This window comes from Lytechinus pictus, chromosome 3, assembly GCF_037042905.1.
Source record: "Lytechinus pictus isolate F3 Inbred chromosome 3, Lp3.0, whole genome shotgun sequence".
NCBI classification, from domain to species: domain Eukaryota; kingdom Metazoa; phylum Echinodermata; class Echinoidea; order Temnopleuroida; family Toxopneustidae; genus Lytechinus; species Lytechinus pictus.
The window spans coordinates 4,624,517-4,652,016 of record NC_087247.1 but is presented as its reverse complement, the minus strand read 5'-3'; the positions used below and the strand labels follow the sequence as shown (position 1 = coordinate 4,652,016).

The 27,500-nt window shown below is 36.2% G+C and overlaps 1 protein-coding gene across 1 annotated transcript; it reads left to right on the top strand.

Annotated features, from left to right (window-relative positions):
• Positions 1-248: 248 nt before the first annotated feature.
• Positions 249-25,140, top strand: LOC129284124 (sarcolemmal membrane-associated protein-like). Its single transcript, XM_064096167.1, has 5 exons — positions 249-351; positions 6,655-7,192; positions 10,767-10,920; positions 15,864-15,930; positions 20,721-25,140. Exons 2-5 carry the CDS (start codon positions 6,989-6,991, stop codon positions 20,851-20,853), a joined length of 558 nt encoding a protein of 185 aa, XP_063952237.1. The 5' UTR covers positions 249-351; positions 6,655-6,988; the 3' UTR covers positions 20,854-25,140.
• The last annotated feature ends 2,360 nt before the right edge of the window (positions 25,141-27,500 follow it).

Here is a 27,500-nt window from a genome sequence, read left to right as displayed (position 1 = left end):
ATGATGGTGATGATGATGGTGATGATGATGATGGTGATGATGATGATGGTGATGATGATGATGATGATGATGATAAGGATGATGATAATGATGATAGTGTTGATGATAATAATGATTACGGTGGTCATAATGATAATTTGGTCTGAGATATGATGTTGAAGAAGAGAATGAAAAAATAAATTTATAAATAAAAAGTCTGCTAAGCAGAGGCTTTCTGTTTGTTATATAGCGCCATCTATTGGTACAATCATTACAGGAACTGATATCTCAAGAAAGTAATGGCGACTGTTTACTTTCCATTGGAACTGCTGCCAGGAACTAAATAAGGCAATGCCGACGGCATGTTCTCAGGTGAGCATTTTGATTTGTAAGGTTTAAGGAAATGCTATGAATTACGTAAAATTGCACTGATCACATCACTGAATATATATCATTTTGTCTGATATTAATGGCTTGAATTTGTGAGTTCACAATGAGCAGCTCTCGAGTCGACAGTCGCTCTTGCAAATTGAGTGCAAGGCCCACGGCCCAGCCTGGCTGAGCGGAGCCACTGCATTGATAATCATGATGAAATGTACCTCGGGCGATGTTCGTGCAGGCTCCACTTCATTTCACTTCACTACCGCTACACTACGCTCCACCTACCCGAACATCGGGACAGTGAACTCGATCGGATATTCCGAGTCACTAAGGTCGGATGGCAATCATGCCATGGTAATCGTAAAAATTAAAGAAAAAAAATATAACGAGGGATATGAATGACTTAATAATAATATCTTAGTTCTTACTTAGCCTGGAGGCGTCTGGGGAGTGAAAGTATATACTGTACGTATGGTCACTCCCCTAACGCCTGGCGTTGTGATGTATAGACTCCTACGTACCGAGGGAAAAGGCAACTATAAAAATGCGCCAAACTGCTAGCCTAGTTATGTTTAGAATCTGAGGTCACGACTGCTGTACATGGGGAACAATATTGGTTGGCAACGTTTGGCAAAAAATGGATGGTAATGGTTATAAAAAAGACGAATAAATTATATGAAGTAATAAAAGTAGAAGAGAGTTTACTTACACTTGTTGACATCGCCATCTTTGATCCTTTGTTAATGCAACCTAGTTACGTGACGCGTATAGAGGGCGGCAAAATCATGAGCGGTGCTAGATTAAAAAGTGCTAAAATGTCCCGCTTCAACCACTGAACTATAAATACGTGGAAGTCGTGTACACCCAAGCAAAACATCGCCGGCGAACTCGATAAGTCACGTGACCGCCGCCATTTTGCTAGGTCAATTGTTCGAGAACGCGCCGTAGAACTAGAAGGTAAGATGCAATATGTTTTCTCTATGTATTTCTAGTTCAGTTGAAGCGGGACATTTTAGCACTTTTTAATCTAGCACCGCTCATGATTTTGCCGCCCTCTATACGCGTCACGTAACAAGGTTGCATTAACAAAGGATCAAAGATGGCGATGTCAACAAGTGTAAGTAAACTCTCTTCTACTTTTATTACTTCATATAATTTATTCGTCTTTTTTATAACCATTACCATCCATTTTTTGCCAAACGTTGCCAACCAATATTGTTCCCCATGTACAGCAGTCGTGACCTCAGATTCTAAACATAACTAGCAGTTTGGCGCATTTTTATAGTTGCCTTTTCCCTCGGTACGTAGGAGTCTATACATCACAACGCCAGGCGTTAGGGGAGTGACCATACGTACAGTATATCAGAGCTGCCAAATAGTACGATTTTGTCGTATTCCGTACGATTTTTCACTTAAAATACGACACTAGGATTTTTACAAATAAAATACGATTTTTTGAAAATATAGCTATGGTAAGGCTCGACATAACAGAAATCCACCTCGGGCAATCATTATTGAAAAATGTTAAGTTTTGGTGGCCCGAATCGGGCAACCAATAATTTTCAAAGTAGCGCAATTTTTCTCCCGATTTTGCACCATTTATCAACTTTATACAGTTCAAATTGCAACCAATTCGTCATGCGCCCTTTTTGTTGATCTACACACAAATACACACACACATGACAGTACATAGGCTTACCGCTCTAGCATACAGTAGCTATTATCCAGCCGGCCGGCTGGCGCGCGTGCGTGAGCTTTGCATGAAACCACTGCAGCTACATGTAGCTATCTGTGCGCTATCAGCCTATTCAGACTCGGGGAGCTACGATACGAAATGTTGCTGCTAAGATATCTTCCACAGAACTTTGAAAATCTATTTGCAAGCATTAAAAACAGGAATTATGACCTCTCTTTTGACTCAAAAAGACCGATTTTCAAATGTATTAATACACATAAAAACACATAGGTGAGTACATCACAGTCCCATATGTGCATTTGTATGTATGTTGATACTTGGTTTCTTTCGAAGCTGTGTCTTTTCTAGCAAAAAATAAGCAGACAGTTTTTTCCTTTTTGTCTCACCTGCATAGCAGAGTGAGACTATAGGCGCCGCTTTTCCGACGGCGGCGGCGGCGGCGTCAACACCAAATCTTAACCTGAGGTTAAGTTTTTGAAATGACAGCATAACTTAGAAAGTATATGGACCTAGTTCATGAAACTTGGCCATAAGGTTAATCAAGTATTACTGAACATCCTGCCTGAGTTTCATGTCACATGACTAAGGTCAAAGGTCATTTAGGGTCAATGAACTTAGACCATGTTGGGGGAATCAACATCAAAATCTTAACCTAAGGTTAAGTTTTTGAAATGTCATCATAACTTAGAAAATATATGGACCTAGACCTAGTTCATGAAACTTATACATAAGGTTAATCAAGTATCACTGAACATCCTGCATGAGTTTCACGTCACATGACCAAGGTCAAATTACAGTGAGCACAACAAAATAATGAGATGTATAGTAGGAAAGTACACGACGGGTATGAATAGGATTTTTTGTCTAAAAATAGGATTTTTTGGGTGAAATAATAGGATTTTTTGTCAAGTGTGGTTGGCAGCTCTGGTATATACTCCCCAGACGCCTCCAGGCTATTCTTGCTCTAGACTCTAGTCTAGGCCCACACCTGTGTTTCACTCCGTGTCCATCCTCTGGTCTGGTTATCCTCAAATTTGGTGATTTTGGGCCAGTAATCAGTATCTTTTTCCTCACACGTATTATTCACGGCCGATTTCAAAACATCGCATGCGATCGATCAGCGATCACCTTTATAAGGTGGGGTGATAACTTTGTGTAGGAGAATGAGGAACACCACCATGACTCCTGGTCAGTAATCGGTATAGTGAGTGATTGTATTACCGACCGGCCTTGTATTACCGAACGCGCGCATCATACGCATCAGAAAATAATTTTATACGCTCAAAATTTTGCAACATCCTTCCAAAGAGAACTTGAATAGAAAGATGATGAAAAATTGTAAAAAACACATTTTCAAAGTCTTAATATTCTGAAAATAACAAAAATATGGTCAAAATAGCTCATCAGTGATTTTGTTGTTTTTTCAACTTTTCCCATAGAAAACACACGTTCGGTAATACGATACATTTTCATGTGACCAAAATATTTCACATGCGAAGAGGGGTCCGATTGGAAGCTAATATCGTAAAAAGGACAAACGATTTCGGCAAAATTTTCACATATTTATATTTTGTAGGTAATTGTGTATTTATGGTGAAAGTTTGGTAAATTTTATGAGAATAATGTGTTTGATATGATTGAATTCATGAAAAGTGTTCGGTAATACGATCCACTACCATACCAATCAACGGGGCCTCCTCACCACCCCCTGGGCCTCCCCACTGGACAGGGTTGGCATATTTCCCGCTTTGGAGGCTTATTTCCCGGACGTCGGGAAATAAGCGGTATTTACCGGTATTTACCACTTTTTTCCGGTATTTACCACTTTTCACCGGGAAATACCGGGAAATATAATATTCCACTCACTTTTCTATAGGGATTGTCAAATAACATAAAAACAAAGGTGGTGAGTATGGTTGCTCTGATGTGTACCATTTGTGTGAGAGGGTGTGTGTGTGTTTGTTTGTGTGTGTGTTTATGTTTGTGTTTTGGTGTTATCTATGTCTGTTATCATGAAATGCTGGAAAAAATACAATAAAATACTAAAAAGATCCCAAATGTACATCTAATTTAGATATGATGTTCTTCATTAAAGTTGTTTGCCTAGTTATTGACTCTATTCAGATCAGTTAAATCTGTCATTTGTGTACATTTTTTGGAGGAAACATATATATTTATTGTCAATTTCAAATAGTACTCAGGTAACTACATTCACTGTTTATCTCATTTTTAGGGGGAGGAATTGGTAAAGCACATTTTTCGGGGGAGGGGGGCATTTTCTATCTTTTCGTCATAGAGTCACAGTTGCAATGTGTGAAAAATTGTGTAGACTCAATGTTATTCAACTTAATAGCCACTTAAAGTATGGGATTTTTTCGGGCCCCACCTTTAGAAAAAGGTGTAAATTCCCCCAAATGACAATGAAATACATAAATATTATCATTAACATTTGGGACCCCATTTTCATTGTCAAATTCTTCAATTTCTCTGTCATCCTCATTGATGTCACTATCTCTGCTATATCCTTCTTCGTCATACATGTATATCGAGGATATCCTTGTCTCAATGTGAACCAGACATTCTTTTGAAAATTTTGTTGATCTCACTATGACTGATTAAAGAGAGGAGCTATTGTAAAGGGAAACAATGGAGTGTGCTCCAAGATTGATTTGTTTACAATAGCTTTCAATCAATGTGAATATGACAAACTGTACAAGTTATTTATTTTACATTTCCCATGAAACATTCAGTAGCTAAAGTATGTCAATTATGTTGTTATTGTATTCATTTTATATTTCTTAAAGGAAACAACTTTTGACGCCTCTTTCCACTTTTGTGTACATTTGTATAAGTTATGCTTTTTAATTTTTGTGTTTGCTTTGTTTGTTAAACTTCTTTTAAAAGTTAGATTGAAAGAATTGCAACATTAAAAACGGCATAATCCAAGTTGTGTAATTTTTTAGGCTACAAAAAGATCTTTTTCTGTAAGCAATATCAAAATTCACAACCAGCAACCACTAGTACACACTGATACATGTACACACTAAAACTCCTTACATACAGTAGAATACTGAGCTTTATTCACACTTAAAAACAAAAATCATATTGTAATGAGATACAATGGCATGTAAAAAGTTAAACCCCAAGAGAAATATTTGTTTATGTTTTAATATGATTATTCAATGTCCAGGAAGATAATTTGAGTTTGTGTACGTATGTGTGGACTTAGATCCTATGTGTGTTTGGGTATGTACATGTATGCAGTATGGATTTTATCTGTTTGTGTGTTTCTACTCTGAGTTTTGTGATTCTAATTATTTCAGAACACTATTTTCATTTGTTGAGGTTAAAAACAACTAAAATTATTGAAAAAAAAAAGAATTATAAATCATATTTCCCGTTTTTTACATATTTACCGGACGCCCATCTTATTTACCGGACGGTATTTACCGGTATTTACCACCGGTAATTACCGCTACCGGTATTTACCGCCCAACCCTGCCACTGGAATAGGCCTAGCGACGCCCCTGCCCCCCCCCTTATAAGGTGGGGTGATAACTTTGTGTAGATCCAAACTTTGATCGCGCACAGGGCCATATATTCAGTGGCATTTTGTCTTTCTAATACTAGTAATGCAAGTATCTGAGCTGTAGCCTTCGTTCAACGGGGTCAGAGCGTAATGCGGAAGCGAATGGCCGCTGCAACTTCCGGGTTGCATATTGCGTGCGGTGCTGCACAATCCAGTGGCTCTCGTACGCACTGACTTTTGAATGTGCTATGTTTAACGAAGGGCGGGGCTGTCGAATTGCGTCCGCAAAATATGGCGATACATTTCAAGATTTTATGAAATAGTAAGATGGAAGTTGCTGAATGTCCCATCATACACCACAGGTGGGCCGCCATTCTGAAAGTGAAGATCATCCTTGTTTTCTAGGATCGTCTTTGCTTGTGAGGATTAATGTGCACCCAAAATCTAGGAAAGTTTATTCATCAATCTAACATTTTCATGCTGACGGATTTGTTACAGTGGCAGTCAGCAATCTTTGACAGTAACTACACTCAACTCTACACTTAGGGCCAAAACAATAGAATGACCAAGCCATTTAAACGGATTCACTGGACCATTTCTGTTGTTATGGCTCCGAGTGTAAGTCAAGTGTATTATGGGTCTATACCAAGCTGTGCTAGTCAAATAGTACTGCCTCATAATGTATGGGAATATTTATATCACGCAAATTTGCACCTTGTTCAGTGTTCAAGCCACCCCTATATTACCCCACCTAAAGCTACCGATTCTGTTGCAGCTTTTTTGAGGAATCTGTTCCTGCCTGTTGGTACCCATTTACGTCACCTGGGCCAAGTGCTGCATGATGTGACTGAATATCTTGCTGAAGGAAATGAATGCCAGGATTTGAAATCAAGACCCTCTGATTGCAAGGCAAAAGATATGACCAATAGACTATGTCGCTCCACTTATGTACCATAAATACATACCTATTTTATCCTCTTAGAATTAAGACCAGCTCAAATAGAATGAACTTTGAAAGTAATGTTGATTTTTACTGAAATTGTTTCTGTACTGTTGCTATTTTAAACAGGTATAATCTCCTAAGTCTCATCACATCAATGGAAATAAGTGCAAGAAAAGTGATTTAAGCCATCTCGCCATCAGACATAGCAAGGTGATAGCAACCAAAGATTTTGCCAGACATCTGATTCAACACCTTATTTTCTATAAGATGGTTATTATGGAAAGATAACAACATTGGAGGGAGCTTTACCTGCCGAGAAGCATGCCAATCTACAGTGACTATCTATATCTTCCCATCTGTAACTCAATATTCCCGGTCGGAGAGCAGCATTCCTCTTCAAGACGATAGGACAAAAACCCAGGTTGTTCTTTTGCTGTCTCCAGAACATCATCTGTGACCAATGGTCACCATGACAGCTAAAGCAGTTTTCAAATGTCATCCGAGCTCTCATCATTTTGATGAGCGGCATATTAGACTGACCGAGCCTGTCAAGATCGGCCGTTCGGTCGCAAAGGCCCGCCCGGCCTTGGACAATGGGATATTTGATTGCAAAGTGTTGTCCCGGAACCATGCGCTCATCTGGTACGACTTTGATCTTTTAAAGGTGAGTCTAAGTTTGCGTTCAAGTACGTTGAGGCAATGCAATAAAGTAGTATACCCAATAAATATTATTTTTTTAATTTTGAAATAACATATTGTATTTAAAGGACATATCCACCCCAACAAAAAGTTGATTTGAAGCAAAAGAGAAAAATCAAACTAGCATAGTGCTGAAAATTTCATCAAAATCGGATGTAAAATAAGAAAGTTTTGACATTTTAAAGTTTCGCTTAATTTCACAAAACAGTTATATGCACATCCTGGTATGCAAATGAGGAGACTATGACGTCATCCACTCACTATTTCTTTTGTATTTTACTATATGAAATATGAAATATTCTAATTTTCTCCCCATTGTCAAGTGATACAACAATTAATTCCTCCCTGAACATGTGGAATTAGCATTGCTTAATACCATATGGTTCAGTCAAGTTGGTCTTTATTGTCAAATCTATAAAAAATGAAATATTGTATAATTCAAACAATAAAAACCAAAATAAAGAGTGAGTGATGGACATCATCCACTGACTCACCTAGTTGTGCATATCACTGTTTTGTGAAAAATAAGTGAAACTTTAAAATGTCATAACTTTCATATTTTACATCCGATTTTGATGAAATTTTCAGCACTATGCTAGTTTGATTTTTCTCTATTTATTCAAGTCAGCATTTTCCTGGGGTGGACTTGACCTTTAAATTTGTATGAATTATTTTCTAAAACAATATGAGCTTGCATAGCAGTAGTGAGTAGGCCTACTGTATGCTACATGTACCTTGATGTGAAATATTGTAGTTCTCCTAAAAGATGATGTTGCATCTTCAAGGCAAACTGTTAATGTATGTACCATATACAGAAGGCACAATGTTACCATATTTGTAGTTACGTCATACTAGCAGTTCTTGCTCTAAAATCTAGAATGGGCTGGCTGGATTTTACTTCTGTCATGAGAGGGGCTCATTATGATAATGGCTCAAATGATTTGATATCAAACATGGTAACATCTAGCCTATAATCTAGACGAAAGCTACAGCTTTTGTTGTTGCCCTTACAAGTCTGAATAATACGCTTTTACACGAAACGTCGGCAATACGTCTGATGTGGAAGACTATACACTCTGGTTGTGCATTAGATCTTGTTTTTATTGACGAATGTCCAATGGAAGTTTTTCGTTTCGTAAAACCTGCAGCAAATCTGCAAACCTGCAGTCAATAAAAAACTGGAACTAATGCAAGACAGGAGCATGTACATGTAGGCAGTGGGTGCTTCGTAGCCACTGAGCATTGTCTTCGCATCAGACATATTGCCAACGTTACGTAACAGCCCCATATTCGTAAAGGCAAAGAGGCAATTCCAAGCAAAAGTAGACATTTTCCAAAAATTCATATTGGCTATATTTCAAATCTGGATCAAATTTTTCTATCAAAACTCATATTGGATTTTATTTATACAAAAGGGGAACATAATTAGCCACAATTTTTTTTTTCTTTCACATCTCCTTATAAGAGAATCCAAACCATACAAAAAGTTCTATACATGGGACTACATATATTGTTTTTACTTTATTTCAATTTAACAGAAAACTATTGCTTGTTTTGTAAAATTTTCTTTTGGATAATCTGAAGGTCATCATTTTACAACATATCAAAAGAAAATTTTAAAATGTAAGTTCATTTTACGTTGCCTGTTTGTGAATATTTCAGATGTCACTCCGTAACCGGGTATGGGTTTATGTTATAAGTTGTAATTAATGAAAAAATACACAAATTTATAATGTAATGCAGCATATTAAAGCTAGAACAACATAGAATCCAATCAATAACTCAACATTGTGATAGCCATTTAAAGTTCACAGAGTTTGAGCAATATGTTTTCTCCTCAAATATGCATGTCCATTTTACGTCACTCCGTAACCAGGTTTATGAATATTCATATCTCATTAATTCAGTGAATCAAAATAACAAATGTTATGATTTTGAAAAGTGGGTTTCATCAACTACTGTCAGGTACAATTCTTTGCGAATACATGTAACTACTTAAATATGTGTGATATCTTTGTTTGAATGCTAAAAACTTGTTTCTGAATGTCACTCCGTAACCGTGGAACTGCCCAAAGACAAAATCAGAGCCTCCTAGATTGTAAGCTACATCTATAAAGTAACATGCATGTTCTAAATAAGCTTTTTTAAAAAGATCTACTAGGTTCCCCAAAATGAAACGTGCTGTAACTTCCGATAACTTCAGACACAGGTTTAACGGAATGTGAAACATGTAATTGTGGTATCTGGGAAAGTAGTTTTGTGGAATGCTTTTGATCTCAATCATAAAATTTCCCACCACTCTCACCTCTATTTTTTTTTAAAGTAGAAGTAATATGCAAGTTACATCTGTATACATGTACAGTGTATCATCTTCATATACATGTATGTACAATTTGAAAAACTAAGTTCATCTATATATATGCATTGTACTAGGATGTGAAAGGGTTGTAGTGCAAGGTCCCGTCACATTATTGCTTATTAATGACCCATGAAGGTGATTAATGACCAGATGCACTTGTAAAGTAAACCAGTATTTGTTTGTGGGTGATTAATCCACCCATATACATACCCATTCAATCATATTCCACTTGATGTGTTTCTAAAGATTATGTTTATGTAATGCCCTGTAAAGCACATAACACTAATAATTTATGCATTTGTATTGAATGGAATAGTCTATTAGTCTGATAAAAAATTGATCATTTGGTCACCAATCCCTCTGGTTTGTATTAAGAAGAGTACATGGATCAATCTTATGGCTGGGGCCTTGGAGGAGGGGAGAGGGGATCTAAGATGTGAGTTACAAGTCACAACACTGCATTATTACAACATTGTTTGGCAGGGGGAAACGTGCGCCATAAAATGAAGCCTACCTATAATAGATGATTGTACTGTCATCCGGGGGGGGGGGGGGGGGGGGGGCTACTTCCATTGACGAGTGGATACCATGCGCGACCATTGGGTCTCGAAAAGCACCCTAAACAAGTATTTTCCATATTCTGAAAATGCACCCCTTAACAAGTATTTGCGTGGCCGTGTGAAACCCTACCCTTAACAAGTATTGGAAACAAAACGCTACTCTTACCAAGTATTTCCTGAATTGAATCCCTAAACAAGTACAGCGATATTTAATAATTATGCCACGGACATCGGTTTTACCTTTACCTACATCATTGGGTTTAGTGCGGCCCCACCTCCCACACCTCGCGCAAATCGAACTCTAAACAGGAAGTGTTGACGGTTGGGGCGATAAGTACATCCTTTATTAAACATTTTAGTTTCTTTTTTAATACCCTCGCAAATTTGACCCTAAACACGTAGCTTTCCAAGCGAAATAGATACCCTTTTTTAATTATTTTAGTGTTTTTGACACCCTTATTACGTTAGGTACGTAACGTGCCCTATCTTGAAAAAGACATCCTTTTTACATGTTTTTTGGGTCGCGCATGGTATCCATTCATCAATGTAAGTGGCCCCTCCTGGACTGTCATGTAATTTTCACTTTTAAACCTATCACCTCACTTTTACTTCCTCAACAGTTCTTCTTACAAGACACAAAGAGTAGCAATGGAACGTTTGTCAATAATAATCGCCTTAGCAGGGGGTCGGAGGAGAGCCCCGCCCATGAGATCTGTTCTGGAGACATTGTTCAGTTTGGAGTAGATGTTGTAGAAAACTCAAGGAGAGGAACTGGTAAGTCATATTGTAAAAAAATCAACCTGACCATGTCTAACTCATGATATTAATAAAAATAATTATAAGCATTTCTTGTATAGAGCATATATCACATTATGATTATTATTTCTCTATGCATTTCCAAAGTACTTGGATATTACCATTACCCGGCTGTAGCTTGGCGGCCGTAATTACTTACAGTGCACACACATTTATTCCAGCCAGGTACCCATTTATTTCACCTGGGTTGAGTGCAGCACAATGTGGATTAATTTTCTACTGAAGGAAACTATGCCATAGCTGAGATTTGAACCCATGACCTCTTTCAGAGTCTGGATACTAATCCACTGGGCCACAACAGAGTACTAACAGAGGAGAAGGGACAGTCTCCCCTTATCTTATCTGTTCACACTTATTTCGAATACAAACAATTTTTCATATTTTTTAAATCTCCAAAATTGATTAAAGAAATTAAAGTTGGAAGGTTTTAAAAGGACTTTATTGGGTTATTTTCTACTCTAGTCTGATATTTTATTCAAAAGTTGACCGCTTCAGTTGATTCACCTTGAATTAGACCAGCACAACCACTTCGTTCTGGTGAAGACCCACCAACACATTTGCAATGGAAACTGGCTGGTCCCTGGCAAAGCTATTAAAGGGACCCAGAGTCCAGTAGCCAATGGGATACCACTACTAGGTTCCTGTTGCATAAAAATTACTATTAAACTGTGCCATCCAATGGTAACTGCCATGGTAACAATGCTAATCAGCCAATCAGAATCTAGGATTTCAGGGAAGTTACCATTGGATGGCAAAGTTACTATTGTACAGTATAAACTTTTATGCAACAGGGCCCAGTTATTGATCTGAGATGCTGTTCAGATACAGTTAATGTGACAACAATTACCATTGAGGAGAATAGACAGTATCCGTTTGATATCATGACAATGTGAACTATCTAGATCACAGAAGTTTGAAACTCATTAAATGCAAGATTTAATACATCCTTCAAAGATCACCCAAAAAGTGCTTCTTTATTTGTCAACTGATTAAAAAATGTACCCATCTGGTAGAGCTACATGTATAGGTTCACCAAAAACAGAAAATTATTCCAATTCAAGCAAAATTTATTGTAAAAAAAAGAAGAAGCTTTTTCTCTTCGGTAGGGGATAGCAAAACCTACACAGAATTTTGAAACTCATTTTGTGTATTCTAATTTACATGTATGCACATTTTAACATAGCATTTAAACAGATTTGTAATCTAGGCACTTCCTCAATTTAAATGTGTTTTCTGCATCTACTATACATGTACATGTAGTCAGGTGTCAGTTTAATACTTAAGCTAATAATGTGTGTGTTCATTTTTTTGCGAGATGCTGGATGAGTACCACATCATTGATGTGCTAGTTTGTACAAACGCCCCTCATTTACAATGAAGGATACATGTAGCTGTCAGATGTGATTGGAAATGGAAACAAATCAGATAATTGGCAAAACTTTCATACATTTTCTTATGCTCCAGGATGTAAAAGTGTACATATTTTCCAACTCCATCATGTACATGTACATGTACATTATGCCCTTGAAGTATGGAAAGAACATGGTTCTAGTAGGATCCATGGAAAGAAGTAGCATTTTGTAAAACCACTCATGCCAGGGGAACGTTTCATGAAAGGACTTGCCAGACGTTTTATCTGACAAGTACATGTGTACTGTTTTATCCGACGGTTACTACATGGTAACAGTGCCTCTCATCCAATCAATTTCAAGGAAAGTTGTCAGACCTGACAACAACTTGTCACACGAAAATGTTGATGAAACGCTCCCCAGGAAATGCAGTCCTCAATTTCTACAAGTTACAAAATCAATCTTGATCTGGGAATATGAATCTTCTTGTGTGACCCTGAATATCAAATACAGTGTACTAGTTATTAGTGATTTTTGTAGACAAATTTGCTTTGATCCTACCAAGCAATGGAAGCCCACAGCTGATCAATGCACATAGTGGTATAATTTATAAAACATTGTAGGGGAGTGGAGCGAGGATGGTGTCTTTTTGTGTTTATGAAGCAATACAAAAAAATATTGCAGTCTATTAATGTCTTTATTATCTGATTAATTTGAATATTTAACCATTCAGTATTAAGTAAATAAATTGTTAAAGGTCAAGTCCACCTCATTAAAATGTTGATTTGAATCAAAAGAGAAAAATCAGACGAGCATAATGCTGAAAATTTTTATCAAAATCGGGTGTAAAATAAGAGAGTTATGATATTTTAAAATTTTGCTTATTTTTCACAAAATAGTTAATTGCACAATTTAGTCACATGCAAATGGGAGAAACGATGATGTCCCTCAGTCACTATTTCTTTTGTTTTTTATAGTTTGAATCGTACAATATTTCAATTTTTACAGATTTGACAATAAGGACCAAATCGACAACCATATAATGTTAAACAATCATGGTAATTGAAATTCCACATGTTCAGTGAGAAATAAAACTTTGTTTCGCAGGGCAATGAGGAGAAAATAAGAATAAATTATTTATTTCATATTATGAAATACAAAAGAAAAAGTGAGTGAGTGATGTCATCAGTTCCCTCATTTGCATACCGACCGGGATGTAAATTAAGCAAAACTTTGAAGTGTCATAACTTTCTCATTTTACATCCAATTTTGATGAAATTTTCAGTTTTATGCACATTGGATTTTTCTCTTTTTATTCAAATCAACTTTTTGTTGGGATGGACTTGTCCTTTAAGTAGGCCTACCGTGCAATAGGGCCTAACCAAAAAGTAGAAAATTAATTAAATTATGCAATGTACAAATACACTGTCTTAATCAATAAAAATCAACTTGTGTGAATAAATCTAATTATAAAATAGATGCACTATAAAGGAAATAATTTATGAATAAAGAATGGGTGGATGAATGATTGGTTGATTGATTGATTTATTTACAGTATATTAAAAGCAGGTCAAGTCTCATAAAAGTCATTCTTGAGTAGGTCTTTGTGTATGCCTACCTATACAGTGTACATGTAGGCCTACATGTATACAGTATGTACCTTTATAAAGGAAATATAATGAAAAGCCCTGCCCCCATATGTAGATCTTTATGATGATTGTCAGTAAATCGTATCACCGAAAGTACACCTGTAGTATCATTACATGTGAACTCTTTGAAGAAAGAGTCACTTCCCGATCTTCCATTCAGGTGATATGAATTATAAAAGTGACTCAGCTCTATAGTGTAGTGTAGTCCAGCTGTGTCATTTATTATTACATTGTGAATGTCGGAATGCAATCTATGTTTAATACCTGAAGTAGCATTTCACAAAGGAAAACCATAATTTTATGCATTTGACAATTTGTATAATGCAGAATTTACAGCCAGGAATCTTGTTTTTTTCAAGTACACTTTATAGTACCATGTACATTCGTATCAAGATGGGTAGGCCACTACTAGGCCTACTTATTAACAGTTCAAGTTTGTAAAACTGAGTATTAAATGCCACCAATGTAAATCATCATTGGCCTTACAACAAATACACGTATGTATGTATTGTGGAGGATTCTTTTTTTTTTTGGGGGGGGCAATGTTGCTTACAGACTACATTGTATTTTGAAGTACAGTACATTGTAGATGACATTTATACAAGGAGCTGCAGTATCAAAGCTTTTATTTTCACAACATACAAATAGATCCACACCTGTTTTAAATGTGAGTAGTTCTTGTATCTGCTCAAGTTTGCAGACATGGTGTATGTACATGTACATGCATGGTGGACCTTCCAGCTCAGTTAAAACACTAAAAAATGTTCTAAATCTTTTAAATTTAAGTATGGGTACATGAATAAAATCATTCATTTATTCATTGTATGTAATGCATAGTAGTATCAAACAAAATTAGGATACTGTATTTTTTGTGCGTATGCTTCCTTGTTGTCTGACATTTGATGCTGTGATAATGAAATTGCTCTGAATTATCTTTTCCTAGTCAAAATTAATATCAACCCAGGACCACTGGGGTCCAATGTTGTAATACTTCAATATTAAATTTTTGCAGGAAATTGATCTCTAATTTGGTTACGAAGTCTGTCAACTCTGTATTGCTACATCAAGAAGCAGAATTTCAATGAAAGTAGAGAATGGATTTGAATGTGGTTTTAGCTCTGATTAACGGTTTAGACGTTTGCATGTTTGTCCGCAATGTCCAATGCATTGCACTGTTGATTTATGAATACATACATATGTACATAATGCTGTCCTAGACTTTGACAATTTTATAGATAGATGGGGAAGCTAAAAATAATTAGTGTCAAAGTCTATTTATGTTTGGTAAATCCCCTAAAAGTGCTTACTGGTATACATGTATATTCCAATTTATGAATGCCCCAAAACAGTTTTGATGTGAAGGATACAGGCATGATATTCTCCCGATTAAAATCAGAATTTCGAGTTTATTAATATTTATTAATTATTTTTTTAAAGTGAAATCCTTTGCCCAAGAACATTCTCATGCTGTTTTTTACTGCTATTTAAAGTCAAATGATAAAACAATCATGCAGACTCGCCTTGAAAAATCACTTTCGATTTCTTTACTATGCAAGAGCTTGTAACCCCTACCGGGGCGCCTTGGACTTCGGTGGTGGCATAGCAACCCTTGGCTATTTTTCAGATTTTTTCAGAGGGGAATATCATGCCTGATGATATGAAATTACAATTTATTTACTTTTGTTGGGTAAATTTTCGATGTCGTATTTACATGAAAATTGATTTTTATTGGGTGCCTTATCGAAATAAAAATAGTTCGGTATTATTTCTTGGACCCGTACATTATAAGCACTTCCCAAGTATGGACTAGCTGAAAATTTAATCATTTGTATACTGTAGTCTTTCTGATATCCAACCATGTGCTTCTCATATAATTAATTTTATTTTCTTTTGATATTTTCAGTGACTCATGGATGTATCGTAGCTCAACTATCACTATTCCACCAAGATGGCACAGAAGCGACAAGAAGGTATGAAAACTATCAGCATGTATTCACTTTTGAATTTTATTATTAAATTACATGTACAGTAACTTTTGAAAAATCAGGTGACTTCCTGAAATGGGAAGAACTTGTTTATTATTTGTTTTTACGGTGACTCGGGTAAGTCTGCAAATTAAAAATCTGTTCAGATATTACTAGACAACCTGGTGAAATATGAAAGATAAAACTAAATTCAGAGGTCCTTTGTTTGAGCATTAATTCACATATTTTGGATTATGACCGAATGAAATGTTTTATGCACATAAAATCAAACCCAAATAATGAATAACCCATAAATGTGCAAATAAGGAGAAATGGAACAGGCTTGAATTTGATGTTGTATTAAAAAAAAGTTGCTTTGCACTATATTCGTGAAATATTGTCAGTTTCTTTGCAAGTAAATACAGTGTTGATATCAGCAATGTAATCAGAATTTTTGCATGGATGTACTACAGTACATGTAGGACCTGTTTGTCTGTATGTGCAAGAATGCAGGACTTGTGAATTTTAAATTAATTACATATTAACGTGAGTGATAACAAGTAGACGTACACATATAGTGCCTGTAGTTTATCAGTAGCTAAATGTACTTGTGTAGGCCTACAAGTTTATTACAGTCTTGAGATAAAGGCAGCTTGCTGCATTGCATACAGTAAAGGTACACTTTGATCATGATGTCTAAAAATAGAAGATGACATCGTATCATTCCTTGTGTAGCCTAATTGCTGCTTGGTGCAGAATTACTTCCCGTTTCCATTTTCAAATGAGAGAGATCGAGAGTCGAGATTGAATTGTTATTGTTGCGCATTGTTAAGATCTGAAACTTTTTCAGTAATCATTCATTCACATTCCAGAAATTGTTGTTTGTTTGTCTTATGCGAGTTACATGAGGTACATATAGATGTAGGTGTAGATGTGGGTGTACATGCATGTTTACAATGTTGCATGACTCTCATGGTTTGTGAAATGCTGAACCTACTTGTTGACTTGAGCCATACGAGCTGCAAAGTAGGAATTCAATATGAGGTGTCTTGCTTCCTTGTAATGCAACACTGAACACAGTGTCAGTCAGACCATGGACCTATTACGAATGGACATTCAACGAGAGCATTTTATGACCACCACCTGTTTCCAGCTGTCAAAATTGCTGTCTAACCCTTAACTTTCTCTTTACGCGGTTTTTACAACGACCGCCCGGGGTGATTGTTTACACAAGCTCCTTTCGCCCGATGATCGTCACCGATCGATCACTGGCCCTCTTTCGACCAAAGACGGTCATGTTGTAGCCCCGATTGCCAATAGGGAAAGTCCTTACATTACCTAGAATGCAATGCGCAATTCATATCCGGTTTTTCAGTACATTATTTTAGGCTCTCTATAATGTGCGATTGTCGTCTGTCCATCAAAAAAAATCCCGTTAAATTTCTTCAATCCTGTCGAATTTTATACCCAAATGAAAATCAACTTCTGACCGAAGGTAAGCGCTACTATCGACATCGATACTGTCCGAAAAAGCTGAGATTTTAACGTTTTTCCGCAGATTTTTTCGTCGAATTTCAACTGCTTTTTTGCCGTAGATATACGGATCTGCAAGGTGATGTCAATGCATTTCATTTCCGGTTGTTAGCGATGTACGTAAAAAATACGTTTATGCACGCCTGTTTTCTTGTTTCTGCTATCATTTTCATAGCGCTAACGTTCGCTGCTGTGCGTTGCTTTTGATAAAGTGAACGAACAACATCGCAATGGGTAGGAGCAGCGTACAATTGATTTCCGCTGTCAATCAGTGAGAGCATGTTTTACGACCGGCTTGATGGGTGTCAGCTGCCAGCGCTCTGTTTATAAAAGGATTAGCGGCGACGGTCTCTGTGTCAAAGGAGGGGATTCGTTGAATGTCCATTTGTAATAGGTCCATGGTCAGACAGACTGTCACCTCAATATGACTAGTCTCATAGGCACAGACTCAAATTTGACACTTGGCATGTGTACAATGTCAAGACTTGATCAGAGCCTAACAATCATCCAGTCTGGCAGTGTCAGGAGAAGTTGTAGGACATACCATCGGGTAGATGAATCAAACATCGTACATGTAGATTGAGCAGTCTGCCTTGTTGAATCAAAAGGGATATAATTTTTAACCACCTTTTCAAAACTAAGAAATGATTGAGTGCAAAGTACTTGTAGGGTACGCTAATCATAACATAGGTATGTACATGTACAATGTAGTCATCGCAAAGTGCAGTCAATCTTGCTTCACATGAGAGTATAAGGTGTGAACTCATACCAAGGAGATACATGTATATCCTTCCTCATACTGAGGCAAATGCATTTTTGATGTATGAATGTATGATTGATCATTGAACAGTGCTTTTGCAGTCTTACAATCATTTGATACATACATGTGTTGGCGTACATCCCAATATGGAGATACAAACATAATCCTGTTATACATGTACGGTAAACAAGGTGGACACCACATGCTCATATACATCATTAATCTTTTGGTTTGGTAAAATTCCCCGTACCTATCGATGTTAAACTTTTTTATTTTGTATTCTGTGATTTGCACAAACAAAATTGACAAATATGTGGGGAAGATTTGACAGAATCATTGATGTTTGCTTCCAAAACACAATGTTAGTATCACTCTGTTGCAGTTAGAGGTCAACCAAAATATTGAATGGTATAGGTAACTGATGTGTGTTTACTATGGCAAAATTATGATTGTACCAGCAAATATGACAGGCCTCTTAGGCCAGTAGGCTTAAAACAGGAGGCCGTTAACATCGGTTCCATTACCTTTGCCCGGCAACAAGTGCTCCGCTGTAATTTCCACACACTATTTAGAATGACCAACTTCAACCCTGGATTTATAGTCTATACCCTATCCTTAACATAAATTGTAACCTTGAACTTATGATAAAACCCTATTGCAACCCTAACCTTTATCTTTGACGAAACAAAGCCCAGAGCAATTGTCGTTGGAGCAAAAGTTGTGTCACTGTTAACATCACCAATGAAATATTTACGAAAAGAGATAACAGGATAGGCCTATGTGTACATGGACTCACATGTATGTAAACTACTTTGGGCACCCACAAAAATTTACATTTCAATTTCATGTGGAGTGTGTCATATGTGAACTAACCCACATTCAGAAAATGAACTGTACCTGTGTTCTACACTGTACATGTATAGCACCAGGATATTGTAGCAAGATACACATGATACACTGACTATATGTAGACCTTAAGCAGTAGAGACCTTCCGATAGTAGATTGCACTCATTAGAAATAGTGTTAAACTAGACGTTAATTTTTATCATGCTCAAACCCACACCCTCATTATACTCCATAGCATATTTTTTCTTATAGGCTTCTATAGGCCTATAAAACAAACTCGCTCTCTTTGATAGGTGTGATTTTACATTTTTGTTACATTTCCTTTATATGAGATGGATGAATGATGCTCTGCTTTGGGGAGATGACAAGCATTCTGACTGACCCCTTCTACAGTATTTGTCCACCACGTACTATAGGCCCTACTGAGTGCCCCTCCCCCATGGAATGTTGATGCGGCCTACATCATGTATTCAGCATGCGTATTGTGATTTTTTATAAGATGCAGAGCGTCTAGTTTGTCCTGAAAATTAAATCAAAGTGCCATGTGTACAAAGTTTAAGTGAGGTCAATGTGAAGGTATTAGTTGGGACAATATGTGTACGTGTAGGCCTATACAATATACAAATATGTATCCAAGGCCACAGTTGGCTTTGTAGATTACAATTAAATGTATACAGTAGACTATGTATGCATGTATGTACATTTATATCAGAGAGGAACAGTCAGTCTTTCTAAATTTTTTTCATTAAATTAAATTTGGCACAAACCTAGTGGATTCTGTGCAAGGGTGTATCATATTATTAATGTTGTATCCTGTTCTTTGTATACCGGTAGCTGCTTTGAAAACTTTATTGGCAAACTGTTCAGTTTTTAGGGGAACATCAGTAGTCTTTGGTAGTCTTGACTGTTAACAAAAAATGTAATATAGAAAACTGAAACTAAGTATTTAAAGCCTAAAGCTTTTGAATCGGTTTTGTTTTATTTATTGATCCAAGAAACTGAGAGACTCTAATTTCTACATGTATGAATACATGTACCTGATGTTGAAATTATTGTGATAATGAACTACTTGTACGGTGTATCAGTATCAAATAAATGTTGTCACAGCATAGTAGGAAAAAACTATTTTCCGTATTTGGTCACATGATGCTTCATTGAGCAGGATTGCATTGAAAGAAAATAAATCATTCAAATACATCCGGGGAGGTTTCTTGCATCATTACTATTACTGCACATATATGTTCCATGATCTACATTCTTCTGATCCTGTACATCTCTTCCCTGACCGTTCAGCTTTTAGGGGGTACTGATCATTGCATTTTAGGTGGACTGCTACAAAAATTGCATTTTATTGGAACATGTAGAATCTGTTTAATTTTTTTTTTCTTCCTGAAAGTGGTGAATGATAATGATGTTGACTAATAATAATGATGATAATAAGATGATGATGATGTTGTTGATGATGTTGATAACAATGAGGATGATGATGATGTTGATGATGTTGGTTAAGATGATGATGATGATGTTGATGATGATGATGATTTTGATTTGATTCGATTATTTTAATGATGATAATATATGTAATGATATTCAAGATGATGATGATGATGATAATAAAACTGTATACATACATGTATATTTCCAATTTCTGTGCAGTGATTCAAGCTTGTCAGTGCCGGCAGGTTTCTCCGGCCAATCAATACAAGGCAACAACAATGTTCCATCTCAAGAACTATACCAACTTTCCCACTACCTCAAGGTAAGTTCATACCTGGTCCCTCTTTCATAAACTTTGTTTTCAAGGGAAATGACAAGCTACTGTTATAAGCTACTGTAATAAGCTACTGTAATGGGGTCATTTGATTGTGAAATTGCAAATTTGGCATAGAATTCAAGCTTTCGACATGTAGCATCTCAAGTACTTCAATATTCACCCTACCATTAAAGTTCAGAGCAACCTAGATGCTGTTTCACGATGCTTGTTATCAATGTCAAGTTGCAAGCTATTGTTGAAATCATGCCATTCAATACTGTCATGCCTTCTATATCAAGCACAACTAGTCATTTAAGTGTGACTCTAAGTGATACTTAAATCTTTGTGAAACACCCCCCAGATTTATAATAAATAATGTAAAAGCAACAAAAAGAATAATTTGTGCCAGCAAGATGAATTTAGATAGGAATGAGTCAAATCCTTGTAACTATGTGAATTCCCAGAAGAAAGAACAAAAAGGAATGTGGAAGCAGGACAGAATGATTTTGTATTTTATGTATTCAGGCCAGCTGAAATTAGAATGAACCCTTTCAAGTAATCTCTTGACCCACCCACCTACTTCAGTTATTATCTCGGATGCAAAGAAACGGTTGGTTTGCAAAAATGCTGCAGAGCAAATACAATTTTAGTTATATGGGTGTGTATCATTGTGATGTGCTGGTGTACAAATGGACATGTAGATTGATGTGTGTACATGATGATACATCGATAGGAGTAGCGAAACAAAGTTAGTTTGGCCAAATGTTGTTTCATGAAACTGTTTAGGAGAATTTGAATGAAACCCTTGAAACCAGTGGACAGGTATAAAACAAGAATAACAAAAATCAAAGCAACAAATAATCAAAGTTAGAGAGAAATTAGAATGATGAAATCACTAATGTTATGGACATTCTCCGTTTGGCAATGCGACCAAGATTTACAACTCCTCCATTACTTTTGTATATTTTACGTCAATTCTTAACAAAAAATTTGAATATATTGACTATTCCAAGTACCCAATTAAAAGAAAGTGTGATTTTTTATTTTAATTGCGTTATAAGGCTCGTCCCTTCTTGACTCTGCCCTCACTCATGTTAACTAGATTTTATTGTATATTCGTGTCATCTACATGTATCTTATCTGTTTATATGTTTGTACTTTGTTGATTTCTTTTTATGAGTGAAAAATAATTACGAATTGAAAAAAAAAAGTGCATTTAGTCTACATGTAGATCTATGCTGTACAGGTCAAGATTAAATTTGTAGAAAAACAAAAACGTTGCAGAACTTGTGTTTTTTAGTGAGTTTATAACCAACAAGATTGTAGGTTTAATTAGTCGTACTGTATAGCTTTGGCATACTAAGTAACATACAGTAATGTATTTCATGTGCGTGTTCGGGGGGGGGGGGGGGGAGGGTGGTCTTCTCATTACTCTGGTGGATTTTGGCACAAACAAACCAATTAAAAATGTACTGCTAGGGGAAAGATATTTATATTTGGTCTTTATCACGCTAGTTTGAAGCCTGTCACTGTGTTACATGTATGTAGGCCTACAGTGAAGTATAGTACATTGAGTTACTCTCAACATTTGGGTTACTCTCAACATTTATACCAATTCCAGTTGCCTATATCTACATGTACATGTCCAACCATGTGGTATTGAAAGAAGTGGAATGCTTTGCCAGGAAACATAAGACCAGGGGGTGTTTCACAAAGATTTAAGTATGACTTAGAGTCGCACTTAAATACCAAGTTGGGTACGGCAAGGCTCGACATTAGCGGTGGCCCGGTGGCCCGGGGCCACCAGAAATTCACCTCGGGCAACCATTATTGAAAAAATATTAAGTTTTGGTGGCCCGAATCGGGCAACCAATAATTTTCAAAATAGCGCAATTTTTCTCCCCATTTTGCACGCATTTATCAACTTTCTACAGTTCAAATAGCAAGCCAGTTCGTCATGCGCCCTTTTTGTTGATCTACACACAAACACACACACAAAGTTGGCCTACCGCTATAGCATTAAGTAGCTTTTATCCAGCCGGCCGTGCCGGCCGGCTGGCGTGAGCTTTGCATGCTTGAAGCAGCTATGCTTTAGCAGCCTATTCAGACTCAGGGAGCTGCAATACGAAATGTTGCTGCTAAGAAATCTTCCACAGAACTGTGAAATCCAAGTCAAAGTCACATTTTACACCAATGAAATGCCCTTCTACAGACCTTTTTGCTAAAATCTGGTGTATCCTGATTATTTGCAAGCATCAAAAAGAGGAATCATGACCTCTCTTATGACTCAAAAAGACCGATTTCCAAATGAAAATAATACACATAAAAACACATAGGTGAGTACATCACAGTCCCACGTGTGCATTTGTATGTATGTTGTTACTTGGTTTCTTTCGAAGCTGTGTCTTTTCCGGTCTTTTCTAGCCAAACATAAACAGACAGTTACTTTCTTTCTTGTTTATAAATGACTTCTTAAACAACTCTTGAGAAAATAAATACTTTGGGAAGGCATTTCATTAATATGAAATGTGAATTTTTCCAACATTTTGGCAAATATAGGGAAGGAATTTTCTCACACTTTTTTTTGCCGTTATAACTTATATTATTTTCTTTCATTTTTTTTTACAGTGGTTAAACCATTTATACCCATTTATTCATTTTGAATGTTTTTCTTTATATTTTTCGGGCCACCAAACTTTAATATCGGGCCACCAAAAAAAATTAATTGAAGGTTTTGGTGGCCCGAACGGGCCACCACCAAAAAAAGTTAATGTGGAGCCTTGGGTACGGTATGAAAGGCTTGACCGCATTGGTCAGATTGTGTCATGAGGACGTGCACTACTGCGTGTCTATCAATAAGATCGCGCGTTCCATATCTTGTACGCGTAGGCATTTAAGTGCGACTTAAGTCATACTTAAATCTTTGTGAAATACCCCCCAGATCAACTACACGTAATCGTTATTGGTCAAGAGTGTGGGTAGGCACAGGTACTCTAATGGAATAAAAAAAAATTGCAAAATATGAATAGACATTCCGATGCTGTACATGTACATTATATGTTCATGTAGGGTCCCAAAGAAAAAGTATCATATTACAGAGAATTTTTTTAAATAAAATATTGAAATCTCCCTTGGATGGTCTTATTGATAATTATGATGGATGTAAAATATTATATTGCAAAAGTCCTGCAAAAATGATTATTTTTGGTTTTAGCAATTACCAGGTTAGAAAGGAAATAAGAAATTTGTTGGCTCTTTTCTGATTACCCCAAACAATGAAATTTTGAGTAATAATATAATAATACCAACATGCTTATATAGTGCATATTACTGCCAAATGCGTCCCTATGCGCTTAATTGGATATTGTCACCCTAGCTTTAGCCCCGCAGGCTTTTACAGCGCGGTGGCATTTCAAGGAATAAATTCCTGCCAGGTACCCATTTACCTCACCTGTGTCGAGTGCAGCACAATGTGGATAAATTTCTTGCCGAAGGAAATTACGCCATGGCTGTAGATCTGTTTTACTCCATACATAGGACCATAGGCCCTACATAGATTCTAACATGGGTAAAAAGAAATGGATATTACATTTAGTTTTGTTATTATACATGTACAAGATGTATAGCAATTATAGCCAGGATGTGAATTTAAATATATCTAATGCAGATTGATCCTTTAATCTGCGTTGACACTTATTCTACCATGATGAGTGGTAAACCTCAAATGACATGTACCAGCACACAAATATATTCTTGATGTGACACATAAAATAAACATGTACATATGCCATAATTGCACTTTACATATTATCAAATGTACAATTTTGCTTCATCGGAAACCATCACGTTTTCTTCCAGGTACGTTTGAAGTGGGATGCAATTAATTGAAGTAATGTAGACCGACTGGGCAGGACTTGCGTGGTACCTGAAAGTCGAATTTCATGAATTTGGAATCGTTATTGCAGGATTTTAATGATATTCATTACAATGATCAGATGAGGATTTGAGGGGTCTGTCAGAATCCGTGGGTGTTGATTGGAAGGGTGAGGCTTGTGTAAAGTATGCTTATGAAATAGGAGATTTTTCAATTCAATTCAATTCTTTATTCCATTTCCATTCAAAACATAATACAAAGTAATATAAAGTAATACAAATCAAATACAATTTTACAGACAAGCATTCTTACAGTATAATTAACAGTATAATATTGAGCATAAATGGAAATGAGGGGGGTCCACTAAAAAGCAAACCTTGTAAAGTGTGGATCCCCCTTGGAAATGAAGAAGATATAATCGACTTATTCATATATATGCATTTATATACAGGAAAGAAAAAAGAGAAGGAACAAAAAAGGTCGAAATCATATCGATGTAAACATAATTACAGAACAAGTGCAAAGCTATTCACATAAAGAGGTCCTCGCTGTGAAGGATACATGTACCGGTATGTTGCGCAATAGATAGAAGAAAAAGCAGAAAGAGAGGGAATGACAAGACATAGAAGACAAGAAAAAACAAGAGACAGGACAGTACAAGACAAGATAACATAAGTTTTTTAAAAAATAAAAGGAGGAAAAGTCAGAATGGGATTATTGTGTTAGTGGTTGGGTTTTTTTTTTTTTTTTGGGGGGGGGTAGAATTTGGAAATGTCTTGGGGCCTGTAGCATGAAAATTTGCAATCAATTCCAAAATGACAATTTCTGATCAATAATTGCTTAAATGTAAACCAAATCATGCCTTAAAGGGGAGATTAGTTTGGTTTAATATTATTATTACTTTGGGGGATGCTTTTGAAACACAAGCATTTGTAACACAAGCATTTGCAATCAATCACAAAATTACAAAGGACCCGTTATCTGGAACAAGCTACCATTTTCTGTTAAATCTAGTCCATCATTAAATGTTTTTAAAAGGAGATATAAAACCCAACTTCTCAGTAAATATTCAAATAATGTATGATCAGTTTTTTTTTTTTTTTTTTTTTTTTTTTTTCCCATTTATGTTCAATGTTTATGTCTGGTATTCAGTATTTATTACATCATATATTTTACAATATCATATATATATATATATTCAGGTTCCAGATTTTGTAAAGGTGGCAGCGCTAATAAGGCTTTCCCTTTCTAGTTGCCTCCTCATTCATTTATAAATCATGTAATTTATTCAACTGTTTCCCAGATTTTATCATTGTAATATTTGCAATTTTCCCATGTAATTTATGTAAACTTTGTATGTGCCTTGTATTTGTTTTTATGATGAATGGAATAAATGCTATCAAATCTATCAAAATGAAAATGGCCAATCAAAACTACGAGCATGTACAGTTTACCTGCTATTAAGAAAATATATATTTTTTTTTTTGCCATAAAAGTGATATACATGTAGGACCCTGTATACACTCATATAGGATCAAAATGACTGCACAGTATATATGAAATAGAAGTAACCTGTTTGTAGATTTTGTGAGAAAATGATCTGACAGTATCGCACTTTTCAGCTGAGAGTACCTCAAATCGTCTCCATTCAGCTTCTTTGGCTCTGAGTAGGGATCCGGACCAACTACTGAATAAAGAATTTGCAAAAGATTACTCACAAATTGTATAATTTTTGCATGGCTAACCCTAAAATAAAAGTCATATCTTCTTTTCTTTTAGTATAGAGCTTAAAAGCCCTGTACAGTGTGGCGTACATGTAAACTGAGAGTATTTTATATTAGAGTTCTAAATTATGTTCTGAGCCAATCAGATGCAAGGATTTACAGTAGCTTATAACATCTGTCTGTGAAAATGACTAAAATCACTCTCCATGAAAATGAAATGCTACTCTTTTTGCACCAGAAGAAAAATGTGCCAGTTTCGCAGTGTTTCATACATGTACCTGGGGCCCGTTTCATAAAGCTGTTCGTAAGTTATGAATGACTTTACGCACGACTGGTGACCATTTCTTGTGCTAAATGATCTCCCTATGAAACTGATTAGCGCCTAAGAACAGGTTTCCGTCATGCGTAAAGCAGAGCTGCCAAATAGTACGATTTTGTCGTATTCCGTACGATTTTTCACTTAAAATACGACACTAGGATTTTTATAGATAAAATACGATTTTTTGAAAATATAGCTATGGCAAGGCTCGACATTACAGAAATCCACCTCGGGAAATCATTATTGAAAAATGTTAAGTTTTGGTGGCCCGAATCGGGCAACCAATAATTTTCAAAGTAGCGCAATTTTACTCCCGATTTTTCACGCATTTATCAACTTTATACAGTTCAAATTGCAACCAATTCATCATGCGCTCTTTTTGTTGATCTACACACAAATACACACACACATGACAGTACATAGGCTTACCGCTATAGCATACAGTAGCTATTATCCTGCCGGCCGGCTGGGGTGAGCTTTGCATGATATGAAACCACAGCAGCTATACATGTAGCTATCTGTGCGCTGGCAGCCTATTCAGATTCGGGGAGCTACGTACGATACGAAATGTTGCTGCTAAGAAATCTTCCACAGAACTTTGAAAATCTATGTCAAAGTCACATTTTACACCAATGAAATGCCCTTCTACAGTCCAGATTACTCAAATCTGGTGTAAACTGATTATTTGCAAGCATTAAAAACAGGAATTATGACCTCTCTTTTGACTCAAAAAGACCGATTTTCAAATGTATCAATACACATAATA